Below are 18,331 nucleotides of genomic sequence, written 5' to 3'. Positions count from 1 at the left end.
AGATTACAGAAGGGAGAGAAAAATGGGTAGTAACTTGGCCTCAGTAAAAAAGGAAGTGGGTTGTGCAGCAAGTTTTGCAAAACAAGTGGAAGGAGCCGTACAAGGTCACGCTCGGTAAGAATAAATGTCCCTGGAGTGTTTGGAAGCCACAACGTTTAGAGCCAATCTGGCGGTGACAAACACTTGACGGGCTCAAAACAGTGACAAATGTCCCGTGCCCCGGTCCAGGCCCACGTATTTGCTAACCTCAAGCGCCAGCAACCGCAGGCCAGTGGAACGGCGCTCCGGGCAGGGCGGACAGGCGGGCCGCGGAGCATGCCGGGGCTTGTGGTCTTCTCGGAGTCCGGGTCCGTGCTCGGTGGGGCCGCCTTCCGCCGGTGGCCTTCCTGTGGGTGGGAGAGGGCGGCCGGGAGCCCAATGAGGGAGCAATAACGTGGCAACCACCCACGAGCCCGCGTCGGTGCCCGCCCCGCAGGGGGACCTACTATCCGGCGCCGAGCCGGAGGGGGAAAACGGCGCCCGCCGCCCGCCCGGAGCCGGCGAGCAGCCCCAGTCCCCCCCCACCCGCGCGTGGCGGCGCCGGCTCCCTAGCCGCCGCGGCCCCACCCTCTTCCGGCCTCGGCTGTCCGGGCCGCGCTTGCCACCGCCTGTGGATGCTGCGCCTCTCTGAACGCAACATGAAGGTGCTCCTTGCCGCCGCCCTCATCGCGGGGTCCGTCTTCTTCCTGCTGCTGCCGGGACCTTCTGTGGCCGATGAGAAGAAGAAGGGGCCCAAAGTCACCGTCAAGGTCCGGTGGAGTCCGCGGCATTTACGGTGCCGGAGCTCGGGCCCGGGCGGCCTTGGCTTGGCCTTGGCTCAGCCCCTCCTCCCTCGGCTTCTGTCTGTGGCCTCGTGGCGTCTGGGCCGTCCTGCCCATTCAGTCCAGAGAACGACCCGGACCCACCCCGACACCCCGAGCCCCTGCCCTGACCCACGGAGTTAGTTGGATCCGCGGATACTCATCTGGGGCTGGCACTGGCAGCCTCAGGGCAGCCTTTTTGCAAACACCCCTCAGTGCTGGGGAGATGGTGAAAGATCACGCCTGCCAGAATCCGAATCCTTTCTCTCCTTAAGCCAAATTTTAGCCACTTCCAATTACAAAGCACAGTATGTAGAGTTCAAACTTAAGTGGTGAACTTAGACTCCCCTCCTTATGGGTTTTTAAATGTTAATTTTTAGAATCTGGGTCCATTAGCTGTTTAGAGCAAATGTTGTTATCCTGTAGTTCAAGGAGGGTGTTGATAAGCATGTTTTCCAAGAAAAGGGTCTGGAGCTTTCATTAGATTCCCAGGATTTTTACCTTCACCAAAATCAGATTCAGAACCACTTCTCTAAAAATATGGCTCTGTTCTCTCTCCCATCCTCAGGGTAGCTTCTTGTACCTTCCCTCCCCTACCAACGCCCCTTTAAAGAAGCTAAGTTGGCAATGGTCTCTTTCCTCAGGTGTATTTTGACCTGCGAATTGGAGATGAAGATGTAGGCCGGGTGATCTTTGGTCTCTTCGGAAAGACTGTTCCAAAAACAGTGGATAATTTTGTGGCCTTAGCTACAGGAGAGGTAAGTGGCTGGAGCAGGGGTAGTCAACTCAAATGAAGTGAAGCTGGCACTGGGGATGGCAGCAAACTGACCTGCAGAGTTCAGCCCATCTGTAGCGTGGACCTCACTGAGCACCGACTGCCTGTTGCCCTGGGAACACAGTATTGTCCTTTCTTAAGAGTAAGGGGGCCCTGACCAGGCACAGTGGCTCACACTTATAATCCAAGCACTTTTGGAGGCCAAAGTAGGAGGATTGCTTGAGCCCAGGAATTCAAGACCAACCTGGGTAACAGAGCAAGACCCTGCCTCTACCCCCCCAGAATTTTTTTTTTTGAGACAGAGTTTCACTCTTGTTGCCCAGGCTGGAGTGCAATGGTGCGGCCTCAGCTCATTGCAACCTCCGCCTCCTGAGTTCAAGTGATTCTCCTGCCTCAGCCTCCCGAGTAGCTGGAATTACAGGCCACCACGCCTAGCTAATTTTGTATTTTTAGTAGTGACAGGGTTTCACCATGTTGGCCAGGCTGGTCTCGAACTCCTGACCTCAGGTGATCGGCCTGCCTTGGCCTCCCAAAGTGCTGGGATTAGAGGTGTGAGCCACTGTACCCAGCCAAAAAAAAATTATTTTTAATTAGCTGGGTGTGACGGGGTGCACCTGTGGTCCCAGCTACAGCTACTCAGGAGGCTGAAGTGAAATGGAGGCTGCAGTGAGCCATGATCACGCCACTGCACTCCAGCCTGGGCAATACAGTGAGACCCTGTCTCAAAAAAAAATTTTTTTAAATAAAAGGCTGGGTGCAGTAACTCACACCTGTAATCCCAGCACTTTGGGAGGCTGAGGAGGGTGGATCACCTGAGGTCAGGAGTTCAAGAGCAGCCTGGGCAACATGGCGAAACCTCATCTTTACTGAAAATACAGAAATTAGCTGAGCATTGTGGTGGCACATGTCTGTAATCCCAGCTACTCAGGAGGCTGAGGCTGGAGAATCGCTTGAACCTGGGAGGCGGAGGTTGCAGTGAGCGGAAATTGTGCCATTGCACTCCAGCCTAGGCGACAAGAGAGAAACTCTGTCTCAAAAAAATAATAATAAATTTTAAAAATAAGATAAAAAAGAGTAAGGGGTCCAGAGCTTCCTGGGAAGACTTCACCTAGGGTGAGGGTCATGGGTTTTAAGGAAATAACAGTGCCCTATTTCAGTTTATATTAACTTTCCATTGAGCCAGCCGGTGACCTTTCTTCTCAGTTTTCTTGTATCTGTTCTTATGATTGGAAGAAATGAGGGGAAAGGCGTTATGCGATGTAGAATTGTATAAAGCCTGGGAATTGTATGGAGGCAGACGAATTTCCACATCTGTGTGTGCCATGCCTGTCCTATGGTGCCTGCCCGCTCACTCAGTAGCACATTGAACAGTGAAAGTGGTCAGCAGTGGTGTCTCTTCTCCGAGCAGGGGTTGTGGGCTTGTTCCTTCGGGGCCTATTAAATGTAATGTCTTTCTGCTGCACCTTACCACCTCCTTACCTTCTCTTCCCTTTTTCTAGAAAGGATTTGGCTACAAAAACAGCAAATTCCATCGTGTAATCAAGGACTTCATGATCCAGGGCGGAGACTTCACCAGGGGAGATGGCACAGGAGGTAACCACAGGTCCTCTGGGCCAAGGAGTATGTCAGCGTAGCCTCCACGGCGGGGAGACAAGGCCTCTTTCTTCCCCAGCTCTAGAGGCAGGCCTACTTATTACCTACCTACTTGGAGACCAGCGGCACCCTTCTTTGGAGAGGGAACCCAGTACAAAGGAGAGGGAATAATGGGGTGGACCTGATGGTAAACCTAAGAGGATCTCTCCCAGGTGGCTGTCCTGTTGATCCAGGCCTATAGCCTGGTGACCTTTCCCGATACCTCTTCAGAATGGGGATTGGGGAGAGAGGCATGTGGAAGCAAAGTGAAGACATGTGGGTACGTGATTCTAGGTCAGGTGCCCAAAGCCTGTCCAGGCTACCCTGGAAGCCCCAGCAAGAGTGGGAGGGCCAGGCATGGTGACTCTGTAATCCCAGCACTTTGGGAGGCCAAGGTGGCTGGATCACTTGAGGCCAGGAGTTCAAGACCAGCCTGGCCAACATGTTGAAACCCCATCTCTACTAAAAATACAAAAGATTAGCCGGGCGTGGTGGCAGGCACCTGTAATCCCAGTTACTGTGAAGGCTGAGGCAGGAGAATTGCTTGAACCCAGGAGGTGGAGGTTGCAGTGAGCCGAGACCGCGCCACTGCACTCCAGCCTGAGCGACAGAGCGAGACTCCATCTCAAAAAAAAAAAAAGAGCGGGAGCAGTTGCTTTCCTTGACAGTCTTTCACCAGAGACCACTCTGTGAGGGCCGACCCTCACCTCGGCATTAACTTGCACAAGGAGGACAGAAAGATCCCCGGACTCCTGCGTGAGTCTCACTGAGCTCAGGTACAGCCTGCTGCACCCTTAGAACACAGCTCACTCCTCAATGAGTGTCTGTGGGGCTCTGTGGTGGGGGTTGAGGATGTAAAGACCTATGGGGCAGTGGTTCCCTTTTACTTCCAACAACTGAAAATGTACAAGTGGGCCATGATGCAGCATTTAGGACTTGAGCTCACAAAGGAGACCGAAGAACTGTATTTGTGGGGTCAGACGCAGTTGGGCTGGATCCAGCGTCTGCCACTTTCTTGTTTTGTGACCTCAGGCAAGTGAGTCCTTGGAGCTTCAGTTTCCTGTTCTGTACAGTGAGGGTGGAGAGAGTTGTGGGGCCATGAGGATTGGGCTAGGTCTGGCATGCAGTGAGTGCTTAGTAAGTCAGCCACTGTTGAAGTGCTGACAAGCAGAGGAATCCTCTCAGGCCAGGGAACAGGGAATGGCCTTGCAGATGTGAGGGAAGATTTCAATGGGGTCCTGAATGAGGAGAATTTGAATGGGCAGAAAAGAGGCGGGGTTAGGGCATGAGCCCAGTTCTGTTCTGTGGCAGGAGTTTGGCCAAAGGTGGGGTGAGGGCATCTGTACCTGGAGTGCAGAGAGGTGGGTGATGGCCTGCAGCCTGCGCTTTGGCCTGCAGGGAGTCAGGGGCATGGAGCTGAATAAGAGGATGACCCCTCGCTTGGGGTGCCAGGGGAGTCGTGTGGTGGCAGATCCAGAATGTGGAGGCCAGGGCAGGCAGGCTGCTGGGGGCGCTGGTGCAGCTGACCCTGGGCAGGGAGATTTGGGCCTGACCCTGAGGTGGCTGAGAGCAGACCACCTTGGTCTGAACTCTAGCTCTGCTGCTGCTTTGCTGGGGCTCCTTTTATTCTCTGTGCCTCAGTTTCTTCATCTTTGAAGTGGAGTTAGCTCCTCCTCATACGATGGATTGTTAAATATGTAAGATGCTTGGAACAGTCTGTGGCACACACTGTTAGCGCCCTAAGCACTCGCCTACTGCAGCGGTGGTCGCGGGAATGGAAAGAAAGAGTAAGTACATGGGGAGTGGCTAGGGACAACCTGAGCCACGTGCAGAGGAAAAGGGATCAAAAGAATAACTGAGGTCTGGAGAGAAAGATGACAGGTATGTTGAGTTTAAATAGAAATGTCCATTTGGGTTTGGAACCCCTGTATCTTGGGAGAGTGGTTGGAGCTAAGGACGGAGATTTGGGGGTTTTCTGGATAACAACTACAATCAAAATCCCACAGTTGGCTCAAATGGGGGAGGCTTTTAGCCAGCACTCCAGCCAGGACTCACTGCACATGTGGCAGAGTTCAGTCTCCTCAGCGTGGGGGTGAGAGGTGGAGCACAGGCACAAGCACCCCTGTCCCCACCAGCCAGAATCTGGTCATTTTTGGTTTTCAGTCGTCCTACTTGCTGCCCAGTCAGAAATATCTTCCTGGTTGGCATTGCTGTAGGACAGTTTCCCAGCTCAGTTCCATTCTGTGGAACCACAGGATGAAGGTAGGTGCAGTGAGAAGGAAAACAGGGTTTTGCATGCAAATACGTTTGAAAAGTGTTAGATAAAACAAAATGAAAACGACCCCATTTTCAGCCGAGTTTCTTGGGGCCTAAGGCACAGTGTCAGTCTCCAAGGGGTGACAGGAAAAAAGAAGCGTTTCAGTGTTCCTTCTGGAAGCAGCTTTGGAACTAGGATCTCCGAAACGGCGTAGAGATCACCCCGGATTGCCCTTGTCATATCCTCAAGCCCCACGTGGACAGATGCATCACACACACTCACAGCTGTCCTTTATTCCTGTTCATTCCTTGTTAAGAGGCTTTGACTCTTCAGAACCCCAGGGGCAGCCCCTCTTTTCTGCCCCTCCCCACCCATCTCTGGCTGCTTTCTCCTCTGCAGCTATGCCTGTATCTTTTGTGCTCATAGGAAAACAGGCTGGTCAGCCACAGCAGTCCTTTTCTGGAGAGTTCCAACCCTGTTGACGCCCCTGCATCCTGCACAGCACCTGCCTCCACCAAAGTCCCTCCGTGGCAGGCCTGGGCCACATAGCCAAGGGAAGCTGATAACATGCACTTTATTTAAAAGCCACAAAACTATCCTCTCGAAGTGATCCTTCTGTGAGCTGTCCACCACATCAGCCTGGCCTGATGCCCCACTTGGCCTCAGTCAGCATGGCTTGGCTCTGAGTCCAGAAGATAGCAAGGGTGCAGCTTTTATGTCCTTGTACTCCACTCAAGCCCAGCCTGGCACAGAGGACAGGTTAAGCCCCATCAGTCCTGGCCCCGAATGTCTGCTTGGTTTGGCCCAATCCAGTGCCCCCGACCTGCTGTTTTTTCCCAGGAAAGAGCATCTATGGTGAGCGCTTCCCCGATGAGAACTTCAAGCTGAAGCACTACGGGCCCGGCTGGGTGAGCATGGCCAACGCAGGCAAAGACACCAACGGCTCCCAGTTCTTCATCACAACAGTCAAGACGGCCTGGCTAGATGGCAAGCATGTGGTGTTTGGCAAAGTGCTAGAGGGCATGGTGAGTTCTGGAAGCAAGGGCTACTACTGGGCTGTCCTCACTGGGGATTCAACACAGACCCCAGGGCAGGAGCTCCATGTGTCCATCCCTTTCCCAAAAGGACCTAACCCACAGATGCGGCGCAGTGCTCCTGTCCAGACTAAACCCTGTACCTCCATGCCTCCAATGTTCTACATTCTTCCAGCCCCCTCAGAGCCCAGCCAGGAAGCCTTGTTAAGTCTGCACAACTGCCGGAGCCTCCCTCCCCTCATTCACCCAGGAATGTGCTGGTCCCACCCCTGAGGTGTACAGAGTGCAGCTGAACACAATGTCCCTGAGAAGCCACATTTCCTGCTCACCCTCTTCCTCCTCCTTGCCCTTGGCCAAACCTGGGTCTTCAAAGGAATACAATTCCTGCATCCCCTTGTCAAATCTGCATTCTCTGTGCTCTGGCCAGGAGTCCGTTAGAATTTTGGTGCCTCCAGTTTTGTGTGCTGTTGATGACTTGTGGGTCTCAGCCCTCCTGAGTCATATGCTGGGGTCTTTCTCCTGAGCGGTGACCCTCCTGACCCACCGTGCCCTCCTACTTCCACCTTTCTTTTCCAGGAGGTGGTGCGGAAGGTGGAGAGCACCAAGACAGACAGCCGGGATAAGCCCCTGAAGGATGTGATCATCGCAGACTGCGGCAAGATCGAGGTGGAGAAGCCCTTTGCCATCGCCAAGGAGTAGGACCCAGGGACCTCTTTCTTTGAGTGACCATCTGTGCAGGCCCTGTAGTCTGCCACAGGGCCCTGAGCTGCACTGGCCCCAGTGCTGGCATCTGGTGGAGCGGACCCATTCCCCTCACATTCCACAGGCCCATGGACTCAGTTTTGTAACAGACTCCTACCAACACTGACGAATAAAAAAAAAATGTGGGTTTTTTTTTTTTTTATATATATAATGTGTGGGCCTGGTTCTTGAGCCTGCAGCGCTTCCCCTAGGCCTACATCCCAACATGCCTGCGACTCTGCTGTGCCTGCCCCTCCCTGGGATCCTGCCTGAAACTTTGACCCAGGAGCTACCCAGGAAAAGTCAGGCAGGAGCTTTTGCCCCCTGCTTCTAAACTTTGCCAGCTACTGGGCCTCCACATTTGCTCCCCTTGCCACCACCCTCCAGTCTATGTTAAGGAATATACCTGTACTTTTTCATAGCCTACCTCTAAATTGACTTTTTTTTTTTTTTTTTTTTTTGAGACGGAGTCTTGCTCTGTAGCCCGGGCTGGACTGCAGTGGCCGGATCTCAGCTCACTGCAAGCTCCGCCTCCCAGGTTTACGCCATTCTCCTGCCTCAGCCTCCGGAGTAGCTGGGACTACAGGCGCCCGCCACCTCGCCCGGCTAGTTTTTTGTATTTTTAGTAGAGACGGGGTTTCACCGTGTTAGCCAGGATGGTCTCGATCTCCTGACCTCGTGATCCGCCCGTCTCGGCCTCCCAAAGTGCTGGGATTACAGGCTTGAGCCACCGCGCCCGGCCCGACTTTTTTTTTTTTTCATAGAGACCGGTCTCACTTGTGCAGGCTTGTCTGAAACTTTCAGACTCAAGCATCCTCCTGCCTTGGCCTTCCAAAGTGTTGGGATTACAGGCATGAGCCTCTGTACCCAGCTGACTTCTTCCTTTATTATTTATTTATTTATTTTTTGAGACGGAGTTTTGCTCTTGTTGTCCAGGCTGGAGTGCAGTGGCGCAATCTCGGCTCACCACGACTTCTGCCTGCCGGGTTCAAGCGATTCTTCTGCCTCAGCCTCCTGAGTAGCTGGGATTATAGGCGTGCACCACCACAACGCCTGGCTAATCTTGTATTTTTAGTAGAGACGCGGTTTCTCCATGGTGGTCAGGCTGGTCTCGAACTCCTGACCTCAGGTGATCCACCCACCTTGGCCCCCCAAAGTGCTGGGATTACCGGCGTGAGCCACCGCGCCTGGCTGACTTCTTCCTTTATTACTTATCTTCTTGATCCTGCCTTGGTTCTTGGGCTCTAAGAGCATGCAGATTCTACTACCTCCAGCTACCAATGCAAGCCAAGTTCTGAGCCTTGAGTGGGAATGTGGCACAACTGGACACGGGGTAGTTAAGTCCTGGGTCCAGGCCAAGGGAGGACCTAGCCTTATATGGAGTTCATAGGACAGAGGCACATGACTTTCTTAGGAGGCAGCCAAAGGCCTCTGGACTGATCAGGGCATCGGTGGCAGAGGAGCAGGGTGACAGGCTGCCTTTGGCTGGGCTTTATCTGGGCTGATGCTGAAGCTGTAGAGGCCCTGGAGCACACCATTCACCACCACGTTGGGCAGCAGCTCTGTGGGATAGAATTAAACAGGTCTGGCCTCAGGCCTGCAGCTCCTTGAGCTCCTGCTAATGGGCTCAGCCCCCACTTGGGAGTAGGAGCCCTTGCCAAGGTAGCAGATAGCAGCTGTCCACCCCAAATGAAGCCTCAGCATTCCCAGGTCACATTCTGTTCATATCAGCTTGGTAAAGTCGTCAGGTTGCTGAGGAAATGGAGACCAGGGAAGCCAAACTTGTTTTCCTTGTGTCTACAAAGCAGGCTCCAGGGAACAGGAGCAGGAGGTAGTGGCTCCAGAGGTGAGCAGCAGGAAGGTGATGCTGCCTGACGGTCCCAGGAGCTGAGAAATGCCAAGCCCATACCCTACCCCTGTAGCCCTGTATCTAGGCACCTCCTCACCTGGGGAGGGGGTGCAAACATAGGGATCCATATGGAAGCTCAGGACAGGCCGCTGGTGCTGCTGGGAGCTGGGAGGAAAGACGGTCATGGTCATGAACCATGGGTGCAGGAGGCAGGGCAGAGTCCCACAGAGGGGTGGAGACGGGGCTGAGATCACCAGGGACCCATGAAGGAAAAGATGAGTGGGAAATGGGCTCAGGAGGCACCAAAGGGAAAACAGACTTCAGGGCCTAGGCCAGACAGGCCCAGCGAGCAGGCCCGCCTCCTAGCATATGGCCACTAGGGGGCGGCAGGGGCCAGGCGCGGGCTAGGGCTTTGACTTGCCTGCTCTCGCCAGGCAGGAACTCCCCCAGGGCGCTGAAGAGAAGAGAAACACTGTAAGCTGCCTGGGGATGCCCGGGGAGCGTGAGGAAGGGGTGGAGACACCAGAGCCCAGAACTGCGCCTCCCAGGGGACCACTGCTTCTATTTGTAACAAGCCCCAGTTCCGGAGGTGGCTGGGGTAACCAAGGCTGTCCAAAGAAAAGCCCCTCCACCCAGGTCAAGAAGGCTGGTGACGGTGGTCATGTCAAGCTGGATCCCGGCAGATGTGAGACGAAAGGGCTTGCCCTCCAACACCTTTCCTCACCTGTTCACTGCTGACAGCCCCTGGCCCCCGCCACCGGCCCCCCTTACCCCCAGTTGCTAGCCTTGGGATCTGTGGGGAAGTGCCGAAGTCTCAGGAATTCCAGTAACTCCTTGGGCACCTCCTGGTTCAGGTACAGGATGCCCTGGAGAGGACAGAGGAGACTTGCAATCGGACCCAGCTACTAATTTGCATAGCACAGTGCCAATGAAAACGCAGGGCTCTTTGTTCCAAAAAAAGAATTTCAAGACAATGACAGCAGAGCATTGAACCAGGCTCAGGGGCCCTTCTGAGCGCTGGACCTTGTGTACAGCACAGGTTGTACCCCATGATGTGGCATAACTTCGCTGTTGGGGGAAGGACCCTCACCCTACATCCCATCAGGTGGGCAGCACAGGACCTCACCCTGGAGGGGACAGAACCTGGCTTTCATGGAGCTGGGACTACCTGTGTCCATTACCTCATTCAGTCCTTTCAACAATCCAGAGGTGGGTGTTTGGACTTATATTACTCTTCAGAAGATTGATGCTTGAGGTGGTGAATAACATCCCCAAGTCGTGGGTTCCCTCCCTGCCATGCCCTCACACCTCTCTGTCTGGGCCACACCCCTGGCACAGCAGGCTGGGGGGTAACCAAGTGTGCCCTCGCATACCTGGATGTAGGCCTCCAAGCCCTGCCGGCGCTGTTCCAACCCTCTGGTCCTCCAGTTGGGCAGGCGTTTCGAGGGGAAGTCGGGCACTTTGTACAGCTTCTTGATCTACTGGAGGTTTACCGCGTGCAATCACAGCATCCCGACTGAGCCCTCAAGCCCTCTTCGCCCCAGCCGGAAACCCTCCCGCGCCCCCGCCTTCGGGCTGTACCCTGGGACAGACCCTGGTGAGTGGTGGACAGGCGGAGGGCGAGGAAGGCTCCAACCCACCCACAGACGCCCGGGGGCTGACCGGCCTCGCAGGGACTGAGGCAGTAATAGGGGTGGCGGAGGCTGGGGCTGGAGCTCGCCCGCCGGCCTCACAGGGCCTGGACAGGGGCTGGACGGAGGCTGGGCCGGGCCCGGTGGGAGGTCGGCGCCGCCTCACCCGCTTGTGCAGCGCGTGGAACTCGCTGTAGCGCCTCGGCACCGTGTGTCTGCGCCCGCTGCACAGCACCTCCACTTGGAACACCTGGCGGCGCGGGCGGGCAGCGGGGGTACGCGTGAGGCCCCGCGGGAGGACACAGCAGAACCTGCGCCCGGCGACGCGCCCACCCTCCCGCGCTCAAAGACACAAAGCGGCCTTGCGGCACCGCGGCTCCTCTGGGACGCTTCGCTCCCGCACACCTGGAAGAACGGGCTGACGGACCCTCCCCTCGGCGCCCTAGGGTCCCTCAAGAGCTCGAACCACGGTCCGCGAGGCTGGCAAATCCAAGCGGCCCCCAAACCCTCGACAAGGTTTCCCCCGACGGTCCAGCCCGCAGCGCTCGTTCACCCGGGCCCGGGCTCCGGGTCCCCACTGAGTGCAGCGCGGGCAAATCCTGCGGGTACCGGCGCCCCTCCCCATCCAGGGGCCGCGCTCACCATGTGGCCTTTCTCCGGGTTCTGCCTGGGCCCCTCGGCCTCAGGCCCCACCGACGGGATGTGAACTTCCAGCATCCGCGCCCCGGCCCCGGCCGCTCCGCGCGCTCGGCTCGGAGCCCTAACTCTCCGGGAGCTGACGGAGGACCCCGGCGCGGCCGGCCCCGCCCCCTCGGCCCGCAGGCCCCACCCCAGGCCCCGCCCCCCGGCGACCCCGCCCCGGGCGTTCCCTTGCGCGGCGGGTCCTGAGCCTAGAAGATTAAGCGCGACCCGGACGCCGCCCCCCAAGTCTAGTGCGCCCGCGGCGCGGGGCAGTGGAGTCACCCGTTTGTCAAACATTGACGGAGCACTCACTGATGCCAGGAACTGGGGAGCAAAAATGTCACCCATCCTGAGTTAAGCGCCTATGAACTAAGGACCGGCCTGTGGCTCCTGGCGTGGTCGGAGGCGGGACCCGGGCCTCAGCGCCGGTCCTGGGGCCAACCAGGGACCTGTCTTGTGTTCCTCAGTCCCTTCCCAAGCCTTTCCCTCCTTTAAGCCTGCTCCCTGGGATTGTGATATGGAGTCCCCGGCTGAGGCCACACCTGAGCAAGGCTTGAACCCAATCCAGCTTTGATGCCCCCTTCTCCAGCATCCACAGCACCCCCCACCACACACACACACACACACACACACACACACACACACACATATTCATTCATTGTGTTCATCCATTCACTCCTATCTTCCAACCCTAAGGGTCTCCAGGCTGTTTGTGGGGAAGAGGCAGTTTAGGGACCTAAGCTCCGATTTGGGGGTCAGACAGCCTGGATTTCAGGAGCTCTGTAGACCTCTGCTCATCTGCAAAATAGGGATAACGTGACTCCTTCAGGCGAGTGTATAAAGTGAGATGATTTGGCGGGGCACGGTGGCTCACGCCTGTAATGCCGGCACTTTGGGAGGCCAAGGCAGGCGGATCACCTGAGTCAGGAGTTCGAGACCAGCCTGACCAACATGGTGAAACCCTGTCTCTACTAAAAATACAAAAATCAGCCGGGTGTGGTGGCACATGCCTGTAATCCCAGCTACTCAGGAGGCTGAGGCGGGAGAATCGCTTGAACCTGAGAGGCAGAGGCTGCAGTGAGACGAGATCAAGCCATTGCACTCCAGACTGGGCGACAGCAAGACTCTGTCTAAAAAAAAGTGAGATGATTCATGTTAGGCCCTTAACAGAAGCATTGAGTAGCAGCTTGACTGTGGGCTTGTCCTGGATGACTAGGATTAGTGGGCACAGGGCAGTGGATGGGAAGAGGGACTTTGGGGGTTGGCACCGGGTTGCTCTTGTCCACCCCTCTGGGCAGGTTCTTCTGGGATATGTGGCAGGATTTTGATCCAGAACTCTTTTCAGGCCATGTGCTGGAAAGGGCCTCTGTTCCCACCTCTCAGCCCTGCACCCTCCAGCTGTCGGGAGAGTTATCAGCAGCAGCAGCATGGCAGGTCCTCTACTCCACTGACTTCCCCTACAAAGGCCCGGTGACATGCGAAGAGGGGAGGCCCTGCCTTCCAAAGCTCATACGTAGTGGGAGGTCTTGCGGTGGGCAGGAGGAAGCAGAGTGCCTGTCTTCGGGGCTGGGGTTGAGGGGACTCACCCCTCCCCTGCTTCTGCAGAGATGCCTCTGAGCTGGAGCAAAAACCTCCATCCCCAGCCCTGTCCCCAGAAAAGGGCTGAGATGACGACCCCAAAATGGGGCAAACAGATCTCACCAATACCATGTACCACACTCTCTTTTTCCAAATTGCATCACACAAGGACCACAGAATCAGGAAGCCGAAACTTCCCAGATTCTAGTGGGGTCCTCTAGAAGAAAAGCAGCCCAGAGTGAGGAGAAGTGCTGTGCTTTCATTTCCTCCCTAGGGCCCCATCATTCAGGAACCCAGCTTTCCCTGGCCTACAGGGCCTCCCCAATTGCCGCTGTCCAGGGAGGCCTCTCCTGGGATCCTCAGATTTCTTGGTCCCCATCCTAATGACTGTCTGCCCCTCTGTCTCTGGGTCTCCATTTTTTCCTGCCTTCATCCCCAATAGAACATCCATTCTCTACCCTACAGCACAAACTGTTATCAAGGCATGTGCTTAAAACCTTCCAATGTTTCCCACTGCACTTAGAATAAAACCCACTCTCCCTATGCAATCCACAAAGCTGTAAACCACCCAGCCCAGTCTCCATCTTCCACCTCATTCCTCTCCTCTCCCCATCATGCACCAGGCTCTTCCAACCTGACAAGCTCTTTCTTGCCTCAGGGCCTTTGCATTAGGCTGTTTGCTCCACCTGGGGACACTCTTTCTTGACTGTTCAAGGATTGGACTCATCCTCCAATTCTTAGCCTAAAACTCAACTCAAAAAGACTTTTTTTTTTTTTTTTTTTTTTCAGACAGGGCCTCACTCCAGTCGCCCAGGCTGGAGTGCAGTGATACAATCAAGGGACTCACTGCAGCTTAGGTGATTTTCCCACCTCAGCCTCCTGAGTAACTGGGACTACAGGTGTGCACCACCACACCCAGCTAATTTTTGTAGAGACGGAGTTTGGCCATGTTGGCCAGGCTGGTCTCGAACTCCTGGGCTAAAGCTATCCACCCACCTTGACCTCCCGAAGTGTTGGGATAACAGGCGTGAGCCACTGCACCTGCCAAGGCTTCCTTCTTGACTCCTATCATATGACCCTTTCTATGCACTTATTACAGTCTGCAATTACTGTTTGGTTACTGTGTGTCTCAAAAACATTTGGGTTGAAAGACTATGTGAATATTTGTGACTGAAAGACTGTATGAATGAATGGGCAGTAGGGGTATGTTGAGAAAAAACTAGGGAGGGGAAGGAGCAGGGGCTGCTGAAGGGTTAAAGGCTGCCTGCAAGATGGGACAACAAGAATCTTTTTCCCACCTCCAGAGTTAAACACACCTCTCCTCTCTTCTCTCTTGGCAGATCGTTGTCTACTTTATCCATTCACTTAATTTTCAGGTGTTCCAGGAAGCCTCAGATCAGTGGATTTTCATCACCAGTTGTGGAAAGAGATTCCATGCAGCTGACTTGTGAAACATGTGACAGTGAACCTGCAGCTCCTAATTGCACAGTGTTCCATGGCACAAGAGTGCAGGTACAAACGAAGAAAAACAAGATCCTTGACACGGAGGCATTTAAGATGTCTTTGGGGAGATAAAACAAGGTCTGGAGAATGTTTTCCAATTTTTAAAAATCAATTATGTATTCATTTATTGAGACAGGGTCTCACTCTTTTTTTGAGGCTGGAGTGCAGTGGCACAATCGTGGCTCACTACAGTCTTGACATGCCAGGCTCAAGCGCTCAGCCTCCCGAGTAGCTGGGACTACAGGTATGCACTATTAAGCCTGGCTAATTTTTGTTTTGTTTTGTTTTGTAGAGACAGGGTCTCACAATGCTGCCCAAGCTAGTCTCCAAGTCCTGGGCTCAACTGATCCTCCTGCCTGGGCCTCCCAAAGTGCTGGGATTATAGGTGTGAGCCACCGTGCCCGGCCAAATATTTTCCTATAAAGAGGAACACATGACATGATGTAAATACCATAGCAGTTATTACAATCAAAGAAAGTTTGCTTTCTGTACACTTTCAGCGCTGGCCAGCTCAGCATATGAACAGCATATTCCAGACTCTATGTGACGGGTGTGCAGACCTCAAAGTAACTTCTGTTTTTAGAATGAGCTGTTTTACGATACAAGCTTTTGTCTTTTCTCCACCACGATCTAGCACATGGATTGTATTTCCATATTATAGTAGTTATCAGATTATCAGACTTTAGCAAACTTCACCACCTGTAGGGCTATGACATCTCAGATTTGAGTGCCCTGGCCCCGGATTTTCTAATTCCTGGGCTGGGGTGGAGCCTGAAGCGGTCATCTTCCACAAGCTCCCTGGTGGCGCTGAGGCTCCTGGTTGGAGATCACACTAAGCAAGCACCGGTCTCCTGATGGCTGCAGCAGCCCCGCCGGGGGCCGGGATCCACTCACTCCTCTATGCAGGCATGGAGCTGGCACTTTACCACTTGGAAATAGAACCAAGGCCTGAGCAGAGGGCAGGAAGGGCTGGGGCGTGAAGATGTCCCCCGACTCGCCCCATTCCTGCACACGGGTAGGCTGGCCCACAGCCCCTGCCTTAGCTCAGGCCCTGGCTCCCACTGCAGTCACACAAAGCCCCCTTTCACCGGCAAGGCTTCTGCTGCGCCACAGAGGCTGCTCAGGAGGTTTGGTTAACCTCGTTAGGAAAACAAACAGCTCCTGGGCCACGAGCTTGCGGGCGCCACGGGGCACAGAGGCTGGCTTCTTCTCTGGGCCCGGGCTAGGCGGGTGGCAGCGGAGGGGTGGACTGGCCAGGAGGGGCCCAGCCACTGGGGGCTGTCTGAGCCACGGTGGACCTTGCCTGCTCCACCCCAGCCCAGCTCAGGTCACCAGTATCACCTTGGACAAAACCCCCTGAGGCGCAGGGTTCTTATCTGTCCTTATCCGGGGTCCTCACACAAGAGTGGTGTGTGGATTAAACGACAGCAGCTTCCAAAGTGTTTGGCATGGGGCCCAGCACACAGCAGAGAGATGTTAGCTGTTATTGACTGAATTATGTGAATTTGCTGTTTTCGTAGGCAAAAACGGCAGGGTCTTACCAATGACATGGTCCATCCTGATGGCTACTGACTCACTGACAACAAAAGCAGATTCTCCTATTTCTTCCGTACCCTGAGATGGCAAGGTCAGCATAAAAAAAAAATTAACAATTTCAACTACTAACATTGCAATAAGGATTTTTCTGATTTCCTCCATATTGTGCAACCAAAAATAGTAAAGAAATAAATTGGAAGCAGAGGTTGATATAAATCACCAACTATGCTGTTCATCAGAACAGCCTCAGAGTTCCTACTGATTACCTTGTTAAAAAGTACATTTTATAAATTGAAATTAAGGGAGGAGACCACCCCTCATATTGTCTTATGCCCAATTTCTGCCTCCAAAGAAAGAAGAAGTAAAAACTAAAAGGCAGAAATGAAATCCACAGGCAGACAGCCCGGCGCCGCACCCTGGGCCTGGCAGTTAAACATCGACCCCTGACCTAATCGGTTATGTTATCTATAGATTACAGACACTGTATAGAAAAGCACTGTGAAAATCCCTATCCTGTTTTGTTCCGATCTAATTACCTGTGCATGCAGCCCCCAGTCACGTACCTGCTGCTTGCTCAATCGATCACGACCCTCTCACGTGCACCCCCTTAGAGTTGTGAGCCCTTAAAAGGGACAGGAATTGCTCACTCAGGGAGTTCGGCTCTTGAGACAAGAGTCTTACCAATGCCCCCAGCCGAATAAACCCCTTCCTTCATTTCGGTGTCTGAGGAGTTTTGTCTGTGGCTCATCCTGCTACAAAATAATAAAATAGAACATTTAAAAATATCATTATGTTTATTAGATTTTGGTGTAACGTGTCTTTTAAAAAGAGTGCTACTAAAAAGCACTGTTACTGAGTTGGTCAAAAGTCTTCATTTCTGTCAACAGGGGGAAGCGAGGCGTGAGGGAGAGGTGGGGTACTGGAAGCGGCTGTGTTAGACGGCACCTCTGACAAGCATGTCTCGTCCAAGTCCTTAGAGCAAAGCTTGGCCCAGGACAGGCAGGCCCCAGACCCGGGACTCCAGCCAGCAATGTCACTTCTAGAAGTCTCCTATCCCCTGCCCAGATAGGACAGCAGCAGCTCAGCTGCTTCAGACAACAAGACTCAGGTCTGGCACAGGGAGAGCTGGCAGAGGCCACCCCAGCACTTTGACAGCACAGCTCTCCAGGCTGCATGTGGCGATACAGCAACTCCCAGTGACTTTCAGAGCCCTGTCAGCCAATCAACCAAGCGGCCCCTCTGGTGTGCCAAGCACTGCGGTTCAAGAAACAAAGACATACTCGGGTCCCTCAAGTAATAGGGGTTCATTGTGAAGACAGCTGAGGGACCAAGAACTGGGGACAACAGGCAGAAGCCAGGAGGGGCAGGAACTCCAGGCCTCGAGGTCTGGAAGGGAGGCGGCCCTGCCTCATATGCTAGCCGTCCCCAGGGTGCTGCCGGTGGCTTCTCAGCTAGTTGAGTTTTTCATGTCTGCCATTAAGCTCCCCAGCTACTCACCAAAGCTGCTTCTGTCTTCCAGCCTCTGCTACTACTCCACTGGGCAACCGCTGCCCATCTGGGGAAAAGAGTGTCTCACAGGTGTCAGAAAAGCTCCAACGCTTACCAGGTCAGGTGTGTACACAAATGGGACTTGTCCTTAACAGGCCTACTGTGTGGATGCCTTCAGGTCTTTAAGAAAACAACCTAGGGCCGGGTATGGTGGCTCATGCCTGTAATCCTGGCACTTTGGGAGGCTGAGGCGGGCAGATCACCTGAAGTGGGGAGTTCGAGACCAGCCTGGCCAAAATAGAGAAACCTCCGTCTCTATAAAAATACAAAATTTGCCAGGCATGGTGGCATGTGCCTGTAATCTCAGCTACTCGGGAGGCTGAGTCAGGAGAATCGCTTGAACCCAGGAGGTGGAGGTTGCGGTGAGCTGAGATTGTGCCATTGCACTCCAGCCTGGGCAACAAGAGCAAAACTCTGCCTCAAAACAAAAACAAAAACAAAACAAAACAACAACAAAAAAACTTAGCAGGTTGAGGGCCAGGCATGGTGGCTCACACCTGTAATCCCAGCACTTTGGGAGGCCAAGGCGGGTGAATCATGAGCATGAGGTCAGGAGATTGAGACTATCCTGGCTAACACAGTGAAACCCTGTCTCTACTAAAAATATAAAAAATTAGCTGGGTGTGGTGGCGGGTGCCTGTAGTCCCAGCTACTCGGGAGGCTGAGGCAGGAGAATGGCGTAAACCTGGGAGGCGGAGCTCGCAGTTAGCTGAGATGCGCCACTGCA

General features: G+C 54.2%; 2 protein-coding genes across 5 annotated transcripts; one reads left to right on the top strand and one right to left on the bottom strand.

The window, feature by feature from the left end:
- Positions 1-403: 403 nt before the first annotated feature.
- On the top strand, positions 404-7,445 carry PPIB (peptidylprolyl isomerase B). Its single transcript, XM_038008831.2, has 5 exons — positions 404-788; positions 1,484-1,597; positions 3,114-3,207; positions 6,344-6,528; positions 7,114-7,445. The coding sequence occupies exons 1-5, from the start codon at positions 654-656 to the stop codon at positions 7,234-7,236; spliced, it is 651 nt and encodes a 216-aa protein (XP_037864759.1). The 5' UTR covers positions 404-653; the 3' UTR covers positions 7,237-7,445.
- SNX22 (sorting nexin 22) lies at positions 7,302-11,527 on the bottom strand. Of its 4 annotated transcripts, XM_008016310.3 has the most exons (7): positions 11,401-11,527; positions 10,925-11,008; positions 10,501-10,605; positions 9,899-9,993; positions 9,549-9,581; positions 9,225-9,292; positions 7,302-8,840 (listed from the first exon to the last, which is right to left on the bottom strand). In XM_008016310.3, exons 1-7 carry the CDS (start codon positions 11,473-11,475, stop codon positions 8,719-8,721), a joined length of 582 nt encoding a protein of 193 aa, XP_008014501.1. In that variant the 5' UTR covers positions 11,476-11,527; the 3' UTR covers positions 7,302-8,718. The 4 variants fall into 4 exon arrangements, with proteins under 4 accessions (XP_008014501.1, XP_037864758.1, XP_037864756.1 ...); XM_038008830.2 differs by lacking the exon at positions 9,549-9,581; XM_038008828.2 differs by lacking the exon at positions 7,302-8,840 and having other exon boundaries at positions 9,037-9,292.
- Between the last annotated feature and the right edge of the window lie 6,804 nt (positions 11,528-18,331).

Source organism: Chlorocebus sabaeus, chromosome 26 (assembly GCF_047675955.1).
Source record: "Chlorocebus sabaeus isolate Y175 chromosome 26, mChlSab1.0.hap1, whole genome shotgun sequence".
In the NCBI taxonomy this organism is placed as follows: Eukaryota; Metazoa; Chordata; class Mammalia; order Primates; family Cercopithecidae; genus Chlorocebus; species Chlorocebus sabaeus.
This window is presented reverse-complemented; position numbering and strand designations above follow the sequence as displayed.